The sequence below is a fragment of the Trachemys scripta genome, chromosome 17, assembly GCF_013100865.1.
Source record: "Trachemys scripta elegans isolate TJP31775 chromosome 17, CAS_Tse_1.0, whole genome shotgun sequence".
Taxonomy (NCBI): domain Eukaryota; kingdom Metazoa; phylum Chordata; order Testudines; family Emydidae; genus Trachemys; species Trachemys scripta.
Window position 1 is genome coordinate 1,215,373 of NC_048314.1, and position 13,250 is coordinate 1,228,622.

The window sequence follows — 13,250 nt, forward strand, 5'->3', positions numbered from 1 at the left end:
GGGGGGGGCTCGGGGCACTTAGCTCAGCCCAGCTTTCCCCTCCCCGGGGGGGCTCGGGGCACTTAGCTCAGCCCAGCTTTCCCCTCCCCGGGGGGGGGCTCGGGGCACTTAGCTCAGCCCAGCTTTCCCCTCCCCGGGGGGGGGCTCGGGGCACTTAGCTCAGCCCAGCTTTCCCCTCCCCGGGGGGGCTCGGGGCACTTAGCTCAGCCCAGCTTTCCCCTCCCCAGGGGAGCTCGGTTTGAGTTCAGGTCACCAAACAAGCATTGTCTTCCTCCCTGGGCCCTTTGCTCTGCCTCTCTCCGGCAGGAGACACCAGGGAACCTTTACTGCCGCTCCTGCTCCCTTGGGACCTCCCAGCTGCACTTCGGGAGGCCCTGCTGCGGCCAAGTGCCTGAGCAGCCCCAGTGATGGGGACTGAAGAGTCCCGCTGCCTCCCAGCCCCCACCGTGGATCAGTTCCTCCCCCACCCACCTTGTCGTGGGGCCAAGAGCTAGAAAAGGTCTGGACCTTGGTATGGAGCTGGAGAGACTCCAGCCGCAAACCGTGGGGCTACGGCACAGTGGAGCTCTTCGCTGCCCCTGCAGGGTCTCTTGCGCCTCCCTCTGAAGCAGGTGGCCACAGTTGGAAATGGCTAGTGGACCCCAGGTCTGAACCACCCTGGCAGTTCCTCGGTTTCCTGTTTCTTCTCCTGCTTCCCTATTGCTCCATTTGCCTTCCTTCGCTCAGAGGAATCCGGCTTAGCCAGCCAGGCCACATCCAACCTGGAATGCTTTGACAGCTAAAAGTCCAACCACAGTAATAAACCAGCAAACCCTCTGACCTCCAGAGACCGGCCAGTGGAAAATAAGAGCCACCCCGGCCAAACCTCTAGTGTCACAGTCCCAGAATGGCCCACCGGGCCCCTTGCTGTGCCTCTGAGCTTTGGGGGTCACAGACGGGAGCTGCATGTTCCTCTCGCGCGCGCTGCTTCTCTCCCCTTCTGCCTGCCTGTGTTTTAAGAAGAAGCGGGATCAGACTCTAATGCTGGAAGCTGAGAGCGACCAGCTGCACAGACCAGCCAGGGCCGCGGGACGTACTCTTGAGCTAGGCTCTTTCCCTTGAAGGATTCCCGGGTGCATAGGGAGAGGGAGGAATAGGATGCTTGTGAATCAGAGTTTAAGGCCAGAAGGAACCACCAGATGGTCTAGTCCGACCTCCTGTGTAACATGGACCACCGACCCCACCCACCCTCCGCACATCAAACCCAACCGTGGAATGAGACCCCGGGTGGGCTAAGCTGTTGTGTGCCAACTCCAGGCAGAGAATCAGAGGGACCCAGGCGCACTAATGCCTGAGGTCCCTGCAGTGACAGACAACTGGCTAAGTGAGAAATACCCAGATGCTCCTAGCCAGCAAACTGCCCCCCACGCTGCACCCCCATCTCAAGGCCACTGCTCAGCCACTCTGACGTGGGGGAGAACTTCCCGACCCCGCATCCGGTGATCACAGAGAGAGCCTGGGTTATTCAAGCTCTGCACATCTAGCCTGGCTGTCTCCTGCCTTCTTTACTTGTTGTGTTTAATGGCAGTTAATCAAAAGGGACTCGTGTTTCTGGAGCCCTTGTTTCCAGAGTGCCGCGAACTCTGGGAACCAGGCCCCTTTCAGGTGCCTCCAGTTGCAACCCGGGTGTCACTGGTCACTGGTGGAAAGCTTGGCCTGAGGGAATTTGCTTGTTGGGTAGATGCAACGCCCGTAAGAGACACCTTAGCAGCACAATCCTGGCCTCAGATTACTATGAGGCAAGTAACAAATAGGGAAATGAAGGAATGATCCCCCAGCTCCCGCCTTCCCACAGGTTCCCCTTGCCCACACACCCACCAGGGTGCAGAGCTGCTCCTTTTGAACCCGGCCTGTGTTGTGATGCCTTGTTCTTGCTCCGCTGTGTCCCATGAGGACGCCTTGCTGGTGGGACGGGGACTGTCCATGGAACCAGCCCCAGTGGGGCCATGTGCTCTGATGGCGCGTGGTACCGTCTCTTGCAGGTGATGAAGATGATGGGCCTGAACAACGCAGTCCACTGGGTGGCCTGGTTCATCACCGGCTTTGTCCAGCTCTCCATCTCCGTCACCGCGCTCACCGCCATCCTGAAATACGGCAAGGTCCTGATGCACAGCGACGTCTTCATCATCTGGCTCTTCCTCGCCATCTACGCCGTGGCCACCATCATGTTCTGGTGAGCACTGGGGCGGGGCAGGGGGTGTAACACAGCAGTGGTGGCAGGGGGCCCAGAAGCTAGGGACAAGTCAAGCAGCCAGAGGGGCAAGGGACCAGAGCAACGAGGCCTCTAGACATGCACTACCTGGGGCATGGCCGCTGTCTCTGAGCCTGGGAGGACTCCGGGGGGGCTGGGATAGCGTGGTTAATTTGTTACTCTGGGGTCTGGATTCCATTTTGGTCCAATGTGTGATTTCACAGTTTATAGCAAAGCCACAATGCCAGGGCCACTAGCGAGGGACCATGAACTCCCAGAGAAGGGGAGCCATGGATGTACCCAGGGTCATCCCAGTGCTGCTCGCACTGGGCCCCTCGGTCCGAGAAGCCACAACCCCAGCCTAAGGCCTGGGCACTGCCTGTTTCTATGCCACCAGCAGCAGGATTAAAGGTGGTTACCAGCAACGGGTAGCAGATGCTTTCCCCACCCACCCCGGTACGGGCTGGGATCATCTCGCAGCTAAAGGCCAGATAGTCCCCTGGTGCTGGTGTAATTCCCTGGGCTTCCATGGAGCTCCTCCTGATTTACACCTGCATAATCAGAGGAGAATCCAGCTTGGGGCCAATGCCACCAGCTCAAACCTCTGAGTCGCCGGCTGATTCGAGCATTGCCGAGTGGTTGGGGTCAAGGGGGAGGCAGGCTGACTGGCGGTGAGGAGCCTGCGCTGTCGCGGGACATGGGTGTCTGCAGGGATCGTCTGGCTCGTGGGCGGGTGGGAGTTATTTACGGTGCTGAGGCTCGCAGGGAAGCAGGTTCTCCCATCAACGTTCAGTTGGGAGGAACCACAAAGTCGTGGTGGTGCAGCGACTGTGGCTGTAAAGGGCAGTGGGGAATCTATGCACCCGTGTGGTGATCACAGCGACACACCCCTGCCCTGGCCATCCTTGCCGGGGGGGTGCTTGGTCCAGTCAGAGCTGGTCCTGCCGCACTCCCTCTACTCTATTCTGGGGGGTCTTTGCCTCCTGGAAGGGGAGCCAGTAATGGGGCCCGAGGAAGCAGGGTCGGTACTGAGTTCTCCGCACCGAGCCAATGGCCCAGTCCCTCTGATGGGGTTTGACGGGGTGTGGGAGGCGGTCATGCCTCTTTTTCTCCGAGGTGGGTGATGAAGTGGGGGGGCTGTGTAAGCCTTTTCCTTGGGGGGAGAGGTGGGGCTGGGGGGGCTAACACCCTCTCTCTCTGGGGCTCGGGGGGGGGGGCATGCCCCCCTTTCCCTCTGCGGCGGAGGGTGTCACACTGTCTGCCCCACAGTTTCCTGGTGTCCGTGCTCTATTCCAAGGCCAAGCTGGCCTCAGCCTGCGGGGGCATCATCTACTTCCTGAGCTACGTCCCCTACATGTACGTCGCCATCCGGGAGGAAGTGGCCCACGACAAGATCACGGCCTTCGAGAAGTGCATCGCCGTGAGTACTGGGCAGCGGCCCGGTGTGGCTCCCTGCAGGCCCTGAGCCTGGCCTCCCTGGGCACGGCCGGGAACGGGGCTCCCCAGCTCTGCTCCCTCCATCACCGGCCTGCTCCCCACGTCCCATCGCCCTCCCCACTGCTCCCTGCTCCTTGCCCAGCACGCAGACAGGAGGGAGGACACCCCCCCTCCCCCGGGCCATGCCTCCAGCCCCAGTCCCCGGAGGAGTCAGGCCACCTCTGGCCAGAGAACTGCCTGCTGCAGCCCCAGGGACCGAGTGGCCTTCAGCAGGACAGAGCTGGAGAAACCAACATTTCCAGTCTAACATCCCTCTGCTTAGCCAGAGCCCGGCTGGGCCAGGGGCTCGAAGGGGGAGGGGTCTTGAGGACTCCCAAAGCTTGGGCTGAAGGCTCCGCTGCCCTGGGGGGTGGGCATAAGCCTTTCCCCTTCCAGGATGGTGGGATCCCTGCAGAGGAGTGTGCCAACTAACACGGGCCGCACGCTGCATCCTCTCCAGAGCCGTGCAGGGTGTGGGGAGCGTGGCACTGCCCAGCTGCACCCTGTGATGGAGCTGGGCTGCGTGTCTGCTCCCCGCCACTGAGCTGGCCCCTTGTGACGAACTCATGACCCAGTGTGAATCCTGATCTTAGAGCCACTGCACCAGGGCACCTGCAGGAGGCAGCGGTGCCCCCTTCCAGCCACACCCCCAATGGCCTTTCTCCCTTTGCTGCATCCAGACCCTCCGTGGATTCCCACCCTCACCTCCAATGGCTTTCGTCCCCCTCTGCCCGTCCGTACCCCTGATGGCCTCCCCCGGAACTCCTGGCTAGGGGATTGCTGCCCAGGGCTTTAGGGGAGCTGTTCTCGGCCTAACCTCCCTCTCCCCCGCTCAGTCTCTCATGTCGACCACGGCCTTCGGGCTGGGCTCCAAGTACTTTGCGCTGTATGAGGTGGCCGGCGTGGGCATCCAGTGGCACACCTTCAGCCAGTCGCCCGTGGAAGGCGACGACTTCAACCTGCTGCTCTCCATGATGATGCTGATCGTGGATGCCGTGGTCTATGGTGTGCTGACGTGGTACATCGAGGCCGTGCACCCAGGTACGGGCCGGGGCCGCCTCCTGCAGCCCAAGGGGGGCAGGTGCAGGGTGGCACCGACCTGACTGGGATGGAAGGAGGGCCTGTCAACAGCCTCCCCATGCATGGCTGTGAACGCAGGGGGTGAGAGCAGGTCAGCATCTGGCCATGTTCATGAACCGGGAGGGGGGTGTAACCAGTGATCTGCCCCGGGGCTCTGTGTGTCGTCCCTTCCAGGGGACTGCACGTACCACCCCCGCTGGCCCCCACTTCGGGGGGGGGAGGCCCACACCTTTCGGCCACACCAGTGCACGCTGTGGGCCTCCTGCACGAACCCCAGAACTGCCGCTGATCTCCTTTCCTTTGCAGGCATGTACGGGCTCCCCCGGCCCTGGTACTTCCCTTTCCAGAAATCCTACTGGCTCGGGAACGGGCGGGTCGAAACCTGGGAGTGGAGCTGGCCCTGGTCTAGAACCACCCGCCTCAGCATCATGGAGGAGGATCAGGCCTGCGCCATGGAGAACAGGCGGCTGGGTACGAGCGCCCGCAGGCTGGGCAGTGCAGAGACTGGGAAAGGGCTGGGATCCAGGGGACCTGGCTTCTGTTCCTGGCTCAGTCCCACCTCTCTTGGGCGTTGGTGGGGGTCGGGCCTGCCAAAACCGGTGTGTTCTGAACTCGGGTTAGCCCAGCAGTGACTGCCTAGCCCCCGCTTCCGCTCGGCTCAGCCGTGAGTTACAGCCTGGCGCTGAGCTCACGCTGCTAACCCACTTAGAAACGCCCCTCGATTCACAGCAGAGATGGACCCTGTGCTGCCATTTCCCCGAAGCGAGGGCCATAACACGGGCCGGCCTCACGGAGGTGGTATGGGGCCAAATTCATCCCTGTCCCCCAGCTCCTTGAGAGCCTCTGGTAGAAGGTGCCAGAGGAGGAAGTGGAATTACGGCAGAGCGGGCATGGAAGGGAGAGAGAGGAGGAGGGGCGGCTTCTCGGCAAGACACAAAGCGAGGGCCAGATCCTCCGCTGGTGGCAATCAGCATGGTGCAGTGGGTTCACCTGAGCCATGTTGATGTGTGCCAGCTGGGGCTTATTCTGTTAGGGCAGGGCCTAGGGGGCCCCATCGTGCTGGGCGCTGCACGAACCCGGAACGGGGGCAGCCCCTGCCCCAAATTGCTCCCGGGCTAGCTGGGCAAGGGGCGGGGCGGGGGAGGGCTAGCTGGGCAAGGGGCGGGGCAGGGCAGGGCTAGCTGGGCAAGGGGCNGCAGGGCTAGCTGGGCAAGGGGCGGGGCAGGGCAGGGCTAGCTGGGCAAGGGGCAGGGCAGGGCTAGCTGGGCAAGGGGCGGGGCAGGCTGGCCCACGGCAGGACCCTGCCCCCAGGGCTCTTTGTCCATTTGTTTATTGTTTTGGGAGGGGATTCGCGAGCGGGGGAGGGAGGGGGTAGGATGAAGGACAAGAGGGAGGGGGAGGTTGGAGCCCACAGCCAGTCAGCACCGGGGAAGGGGTGTGGAGCGCTGTCGGACGCTGTCGCAGGGGTTCTGGCTGGAGCCTGCGGGTCCCTGCTGCGGCTGCTCGGTCCAGCTGAGCCTCCAGCCCCTTTGTCCCTGAGCTGACGTGGCTGGGCGCCGGGTGGGGCAGCATGGGCCCTGGTGTAGGGCTTGGTGTTATCAACGCCGTCCCATGTAATACCCCGCATGGCCCCGCTGCCCGTCTCCCCAGGGTGCACGCCCCGGGTCAGTGCTGGGTGGCGTCCGGTCCCCTGGCTCCCCGCACACGCTGAGGGAGACACCCCAGACCCCTGCCCACCACCTCCTGCTCTCGTTGCAGAGGAGACGCGTGGCATAGAGGAGGAGCCGAACCACCTGCCGCTCGTCGTGTGCGTGGACAAGCTCACCAAGGTCTACAAGACGGACAAGAAGCTGGCACTGAACAAGCTGAGCCTGAACCTCTACGAGAACCAAGTGGTGTCCTTCCTGGGGCACAACGGGGCGGGCAAGACCACCACCATGTGAGCCAGGGGCTGGGGAGCCCTGCCGCGGGCAGTGACATGGAGAAATCGGGGCAGGGGCAGCCATGGGATGAGGGTGGGCGGGTCTCTCATGCCCGGGCAGCTCGTCACCACCTCTGATGCTGACAGGGTTGCACGATGGCTGTCACCGCGGGGTTAGCCTGGGCTCCCAGGCTCTGTCCTCACCAGTATCTTGGTGCCACACCCTGCCCCCCAGCTCTGCAATGCTGCCAGTTCTCGGCGGTGCTGGGGTTCGTTCAGCAGGCAGTGCCCAGGGTCCGTGGCTTGACCCGGGTGGGAGGAGGTGCTGAGGCCTTACCAGGGTGGGTTTGAAGGAGGAGGACCTGGGCTTAGTGCGGGGTGGAAGGGAGTGTGGGGGGAGGCACCAGTCTGGGGGCCGGAGAGGGGATGGGGTTGTGAAGGCCCCACAAGGTGCACACGTTGGCTGGCGCTGGATGGGCTGGGCCCTCCTCTGGCATCCGTTGGCCTCGGGCAGCATGGGCAGTGCTGTTCTGCAGGGCAGAGGTGCCCAAGGGCCCTTCCCGGAACGGCACGCCGTGAAGCTGCGCTAGGCAATCACCGCATTTCCAGGCAGGGAGAAGAGCTGATGCTGCCCTGTTTCTTTTCCAGGTCCATCCTGACTGGCCTCTTCCCCCCAACTTCGGGCTCTGCTACCATCTACGGCCACGACATCCGGACAGAGATGGACGAGATCCGGAAGAACCTGGGCATGTGTCCCCAACACAACGTGCTCTTCGATAAACTGACGGTGGAGGAGCACCTCTGGTTCTACTCGCAGCTTAAGAGCATGGCGGAGGAGGAGATCCGCAAGGAGATGGACAAGTAGGGACCAGCCCCAGCCAATGACTCCTCCCAAGGCGATGAACAGCCATCACTGTCTTGGCATGAACCATTTTGTGCGAGCCGGTCAAGTGGACTTTGACCAGAGCCCCAGTGCTCTGTGGTACTGGCCCCAGAGTCCATCCTTTAGTGCAGAATTGGGCAGAGATTTTTCAGAAGTAGCTAGTGATTGTGGGGGTCCCACTTGAGACGCCTTAAAGGGCTTGATTTTTCAGATGGTGGGTGCTTAGCACTTTTGGAAAGCCAGGCCTCTTTAAGGAGTCTCAGGTTGGGCACCCAAAATCCCCAGCCACTATCGAAACTCTTGGCCGTGGGCGACAGAAGCTAAGCTTTTGTTTGAAAAGATTGTATTTTTTAACCCTTGTGGTTGCAGCAGAAACCTTCCAGCTGAGTGTACCCAGTGTATCTGAGTCTGCAAAGAGCCTGAAACAGTAGCTCGGGGAGTTGTGAACTGCCCCATTCATCTTAATGGGTGTAGATGGTGCGTGACTCGCTGCTGCGGCACCTCCTGCTGGTCGTTGGGAATTAGCTCTTTTCCAGCCTCTGAAGTGCCCTCTGCAGGCCGGTATCCTGCTGCCGCTGGTCCCCGTGTCCCTCCCTTGTCTCTGGGGTGCTGCCCATCTGGCAATACCCTCGCAGTCTCAGGGTCTCCCCACCCAGGGGAACTCCCAACCCTCTATCCCCACCTTGCCTCAGCCTATGAGCTACTGCCAGTCACCATCTAGCCCCCTTTCACTGGGGCCAACTGCAGTCTGTATAAGCCAGTCATCATAGGCAAGGGAGGGTTTGACCTGCTTCCTTTCCCTGCAACCCAGTACCTCCAGGGGCCTTGGACTAGGCCCTGCAGCCTGGGGAGTTGCCAGCCTCGAGCTCCCCAGCTCCTCTGGCCTTCCCCAGCCCTGCTTCACTCCAGTACCCTTTAGCACTCAGGCAGCTAGGTCCATCTCCCTCCTCAGCTAGCGGGAGACTCTGCCAGCTCCTGGCTCACTGGCCTTTTATAGGGCCAGCTGTGGCTTGATTGGGGTGTGGCCCAGCTGCGGCTGCTTCCCCAATCAGCCTAGTAGCTGCTTTCTCCCAGCCACAGCCCTCCCCAGGGCTACTTTTAACCCCTCCCGGGCAGGAGCAGGTGATCACCCTGCTACAGTGGACTATTAACTCCAAGATCTGCTCCTTCAGCAGTGTGCATGCATTTGCCCAGCCTTGCTCACGCAGCCTGCGTGTGACTGGGCTGTAACGTCTATGTCGGATCTGTCCCCAGGATGATCGAAGACCTGGAGCTGTCCAACAAGCGGCACTCCCTGGTGCAGACTCTGTCAGGAGGGATGAAGAGGAAGCTGTCGGTGGCCATCGCCTTTGTGGGTGGATCGCGGGCTGTTATCTTGGATGAGCCCACTGCTGGTGTTGACCCGTACGCACGTAGGGCCATTTGGGATCTGATCCTCAAGTACAAACCTGGTGAGCAACCCAAAGCATGGCAGGGGCTCTGATCCCTGTCAGAGACTCCACACCAGGATTCCCCTGCCACTGCCCTGGGGGATGAATCTTGGTTAACAAGGCTTCACTCTAAGAGTTATTCCTGGGGGAATTCTGTGCCCCAAAATAAAAAATTCTGCAACAAAAAATTAAAAGTTCTTCGCACAATATTTTAAAATTCTGCATATTTTATTTGTCAAAATAACACAATATAATCACACCAGTGTCAATTATTTTTGGCCATTTATTTCAAAATACCTGTCAGCAAGCATGTCTGTAACAACATAGACAACAAAAAGATTCAAGAAATGTTTTTTGACAAATAGATTCCTTACTAGGCAAATGTATACAGAACTCTTGAGTAATAATTCATTTAAACTACCATACAGGACCGTATTTCCTGCACCCCTCAGAAGCAGTGCAAAGGTTTGGGGGAGTCAGGGGTAATGGAGGAGCTGAGGGAGAGGGAAGTAAATTGCTGGGAAGGAGCCTGGGTGTGAACTTGGAGGGTTGTTGGGTATGGGTGGAGAAAAGTATGGAAAAGTTTTGCAGGAGGGGCAGGCAAGGAGGGATTGTTCGGGAGCTTCCCCCATGCAGACCCTGGCTGACCCCTAGCCTTTCCCATTCAGTCAGGCACATCTGCCCCACCCCTATGTGTTCTTGCACCCCCTGTGCGTGTGTCCCTCCATCCCCACTCAGACACCCCCTCCCCCTGCCCCATGTGTCTCTGTGCCCCCACCCAGCCATTCCTCTGTCCCTATGTAGCCTTGCATCCCCGCCCCCATCACCATGTGGCCCTGCACCTCCCTCCCCCCGTGGCCCTGTGCCTCCACTCCCATTCAGCCCCTGCCCCAGTCTGTCCTCACCCACTAGGCCTTATGAACCCCTGTCTGACCCTCCCAGCACCCCATGGTGTCTGTCTCCCCATAGCCCCTCTCTCCTGACCTGGCCCGCTGCGAAGAAGGCAGGCTCTTTCTCTTCCCTCGCTGGCAGGGAGCTGCTGCTTTGTTCTATCACTACAGCGCTCTCTGGTGGGCAAAAGGCAGAACTGCAACAATATTTTGGCAGAAGCTTTTTTTCTGCGCCAAAAATTAAAAATATGCGGGGCTCATTAATTATGCATGCACACCACTAGTGCAGAATTCACCCAGGAGTAACTCTAGTGAGTAACAGGAGCATTGCCCCAACCTGACCATGTGCCTGGAGGGAGAAGGAAAGCCAGGGCTGGATTTTAGGGAATGGACTCTGGCTATGACTGACCACCAAATAAAAATCCTTGTTTGTACCAGCTGAGATAAGCCCAGCAATGAGTGGTCGTAGCTCAGGACTCGGAGACAGGACTCCTGGGTTCTATTCCTTCCTCTGCAAGCTCTCACTGGGTGACCTGAGGCAAATCCCTCCCTTCTCGCTCTGTGCCTCAGTTTCCCCAGCTGTACCACAGAGATAGTAAGACTTCCCCACCCCCCTTGGCAAAGCACTCTGAGTCCTGTGGATGCAAAGGTTCTGTGAGGCAGGTACGCTATGGTCTATGTGGCAGGTTCTCTGAAGCCCCGACTGCTTGGTAGATGTTGTCTCTTGGCAGCAGGTGCTGCGAGTGCTGCTTGGGTGTCCCTGGGGGCTGACCCGCAGCGCGTTCCCCACTCACCCCTCCCTGACGCTCTTCCCCTGCGCTTGTCCCTGACCTGGCAGGAAGGACCATCCTGCTCTCCACACATCACATGGACGAGGCCGACCTGCTCGGGGACCGCATCGCCATCATCTCCCATGGCAAGCTCAAGTGCTGCGGCTCCCCACTCTTCCTCAAGAGTACCTACGGGGACGGCTACAAGCTGACGGTGGTGAAGAAGCAGTCAGACTCCAGGAACGGCACAGGTCAGTCACCGGGCACGCTGCACCTGCGCTAGGGAGTCTGCTCCCCTCCCCCCCCCCCCCCCCCCCCCCCCAGTCCACACTGGGAAACAGCTTCGCTGCTAATGTAGACTGGATCAGCCCCGTTACAGCAAGCGGGCTTGAGCTGTTTTTGTCCCGGCTGTGCTAGTCGCTCTCAGGAGGGCTGGCCGGAAAACCACATTCCCATTTCGTGAAACATGGCCGGGCTTTGCAGTTTGTGTTTGCTCCGGTTTGGGATGATATCAAGAACTTTCAACTTTTTGAAAACACCCAAGAGTGAGATACCCCAATACAGCCAGTAGCCCTGTGCCTAGGACACTCGCCTGGGATGTGCCTGATTCAGAGCAAGCGCTGGGACCTGGGGCTCCCACGTCCCGTGAGACTGCTCAGAACATAAGCACGGCCATATTGGGTCAGACCAAAGGTCCATCTACCCCAGGATCCTGTCTTCCGACAGTGCCCAATGCCAAGTGCTTGTGTAAGCAGAGGGCTCTTACCTCCAGCGTCCCATGATCTTCTGCTTCCACCGCTGGGGAAAGGAAAAGTAGTCCCCCTCATCCCCATGCACAGGAAGCATGGGGCTCTGCGAGGCGAATCTCCGAGGGCTATTGCTTTTCTGATGCTATTACAATCCCATTGGAGTGGGAGATTGCGAGGTGCTTAGAGATGCTACGGTGACACTGATTGATGGTCCTAGGCCATTTCTCGAAGCAGCCAGGGTTTCCATCTCAGGGCAGGAGAAACTGACAACTACCGAGCAAAGCAATTTAATGTGCGCATGGTGCGTGGAGATCAGTGGGGTGCTCCCGCTTTCTCTGCGCCCAGAATGCCTCCCGACCCAGCCTGTCTTTGCTTTGCAGCCAGGAGGAGGAAGGCCCTGGTTCTTCCTGCCTGTCAGCGTCTTGGGCTTTCCGTTTTCCTGTGATAATGGAGGGGGCTGCTTCTCCTGGGTGGCTTCGATTTTGAGCTGCAAACCTAATATTCCATGCGGGAGGAGAGAAAAGTTTCAGTGGCGAATTTCCCCCCAGCCCTGCCCAAAACGAAAAGCCCATGAAATGACCAACCAGCCCAGAGAGGAAGGTCAAACGTTGCCAAACTCAGGCACTTGAAGGCAGTTGTAGCTCCCACGAAAGCCAGTGCGACTTGGGGCTAATTCCCCTCTCTTCAGGCCCGTAGACCCCTGTGCTCTTGTTCGACACAGTTCGCACCTGCTCCCTGGGCACTGCTCGGGCTTAGGGTAACGTGCTGCATGGAGCCCTTCACCTCCAGGGGGTGGTTTCAATCCAGCCCAGGCTGTTAGCAATGGAAGGTTGTTACTGTTGGGTATCCTGTGAGAAATACGTTCTGGGATCTCACTTCTCCCCGGGGTCTGGGTACAATTGCACCCCTAGGAGCTGGCCCCATTGCTGGGAGTGTTGGCAGAGAGGCCAATGGGCTGTGGAGGCTAAATTCCCTTCTCAGGCCGGGGCAGTTCCTCCAGGGCTGGGCAGTGTGGAGGCAGTTTGCTCAGTGCAGGGCTGGGCTCCCAGCTGTGAAGCCAGCGGGAGAGTCACTGAAAAAAGCAGAGTTTAAAATAAAACCAAAAAGCAGCAGCAGCTTTTGGGTCCTGGAAAGGAAAATCCAAGGACTCCGGGCCCAGGCAGAGCTGGGTGTGTGAAGTGACCCATCCTTCTCCGCTCTAGACTCGGGGCAGACGCACAGCCCTCCCTCCCACTCCTCCGCCAGCCCCTGCTCGGAGCCCCGCGTCACCCAGTTCATCAAGAAGTACGTGGCCTCCTGCCTGCTGATCTCCAACACCAACACGGAGCTCTCCTACATCCTGCCCAGCGAGGCCGTCAAGAAGGGCTGCTTCGAGAGGCTCTTCCAGGTACCGGCCCATCGAGACGCCAGCTCCCGAGTGGGGAGGGGAAGCTGCTCAGTGGGTGCTAACGCAGAGCAGGGGAGCGCCGCAGGAGCGGAGATGGGGGACCGCTGAGCGCTTGCTGGTTGGTCGGCGAGGGGGCGCGGGAGCTGGGCTGGGCGCTTGCTGGTTGGTGAGGGGGCGCGGGAGCTGGGCTGGGCACTCGCTGGTTGGTGGGGGGGTAGGGCAGAGCACAGGCGGTGGGCACTGTCTGGTCGGCGAGGGGGCGCGGGAGCTGGGCTGGGCGCTTGCTGGTTGGTGAGGGGGCGCGGGAGCTGGGCTGGGCACTCGCTGGTTGGTGGGGGGGTAGGGCAGAGCACAGGCGGTGGGCACTGTCTGGTCGGCGAGGGGGCGCGGGAGCTGGGCTGGGCGCTTGCTGGTTGGTGAGGGGGCGCGGGAGC

General features: G+C 60.1%; 1 protein-coding gene and 1 pseudogene across 4 annotated transcripts in view; one reads left to right on the forward strand and one right to left on the reverse strand.

Annotated features, from left to right (window-relative positions):
- LOC117867167 overlaps positions 1-13,250 on the reverse strand; it is a 658,956-nt pseudogene that overhangs the window by 352,564 nt on the left and 293,142 nt on the right.
- ABCA2 (ATP binding cassette subfamily A member 2) overlaps positions 1-13,250 on the forward strand; it is a 142,660-nt gene that overhangs the window by 92,298 nt on the left and 37,112 nt on the right. For all 4 annotated transcript variants that reach the window (XM_034751979.1, XM_034751982.1, XM_034751983.1 and 1 more), the window contains 9 exons: positions 2,022-2,212; positions 3,500-3,650; positions 4,543-4,747; positions 5,093-5,257; positions 6,545-6,725; positions 7,356-7,568; positions 8,845-9,041; positions 10,749-10,931; positions 12,632-12,816. In XM_034751979.1, coding sequence (XP_034607870.1) covers positions 2,022-2,212; positions 3,500-3,650; positions 4,543-4,747; positions 5,093-5,257; positions 6,545-6,725; positions 7,356-7,568; positions 8,845-9,041; positions 10,749-10,931; positions 12,632-12,816 — 1,671 coding nt within the window. The remainder of the gene's footprint in view (positions 1-2,021; positions 2,213-3,499; positions 3,651-4,542; positions 4,748-5,092; positions 5,258-6,544; positions 6,726-7,355; positions 7,569-8,844; positions 9,042-10,748; positions 10,932-12,631; positions 12,817-13,250) is intronic.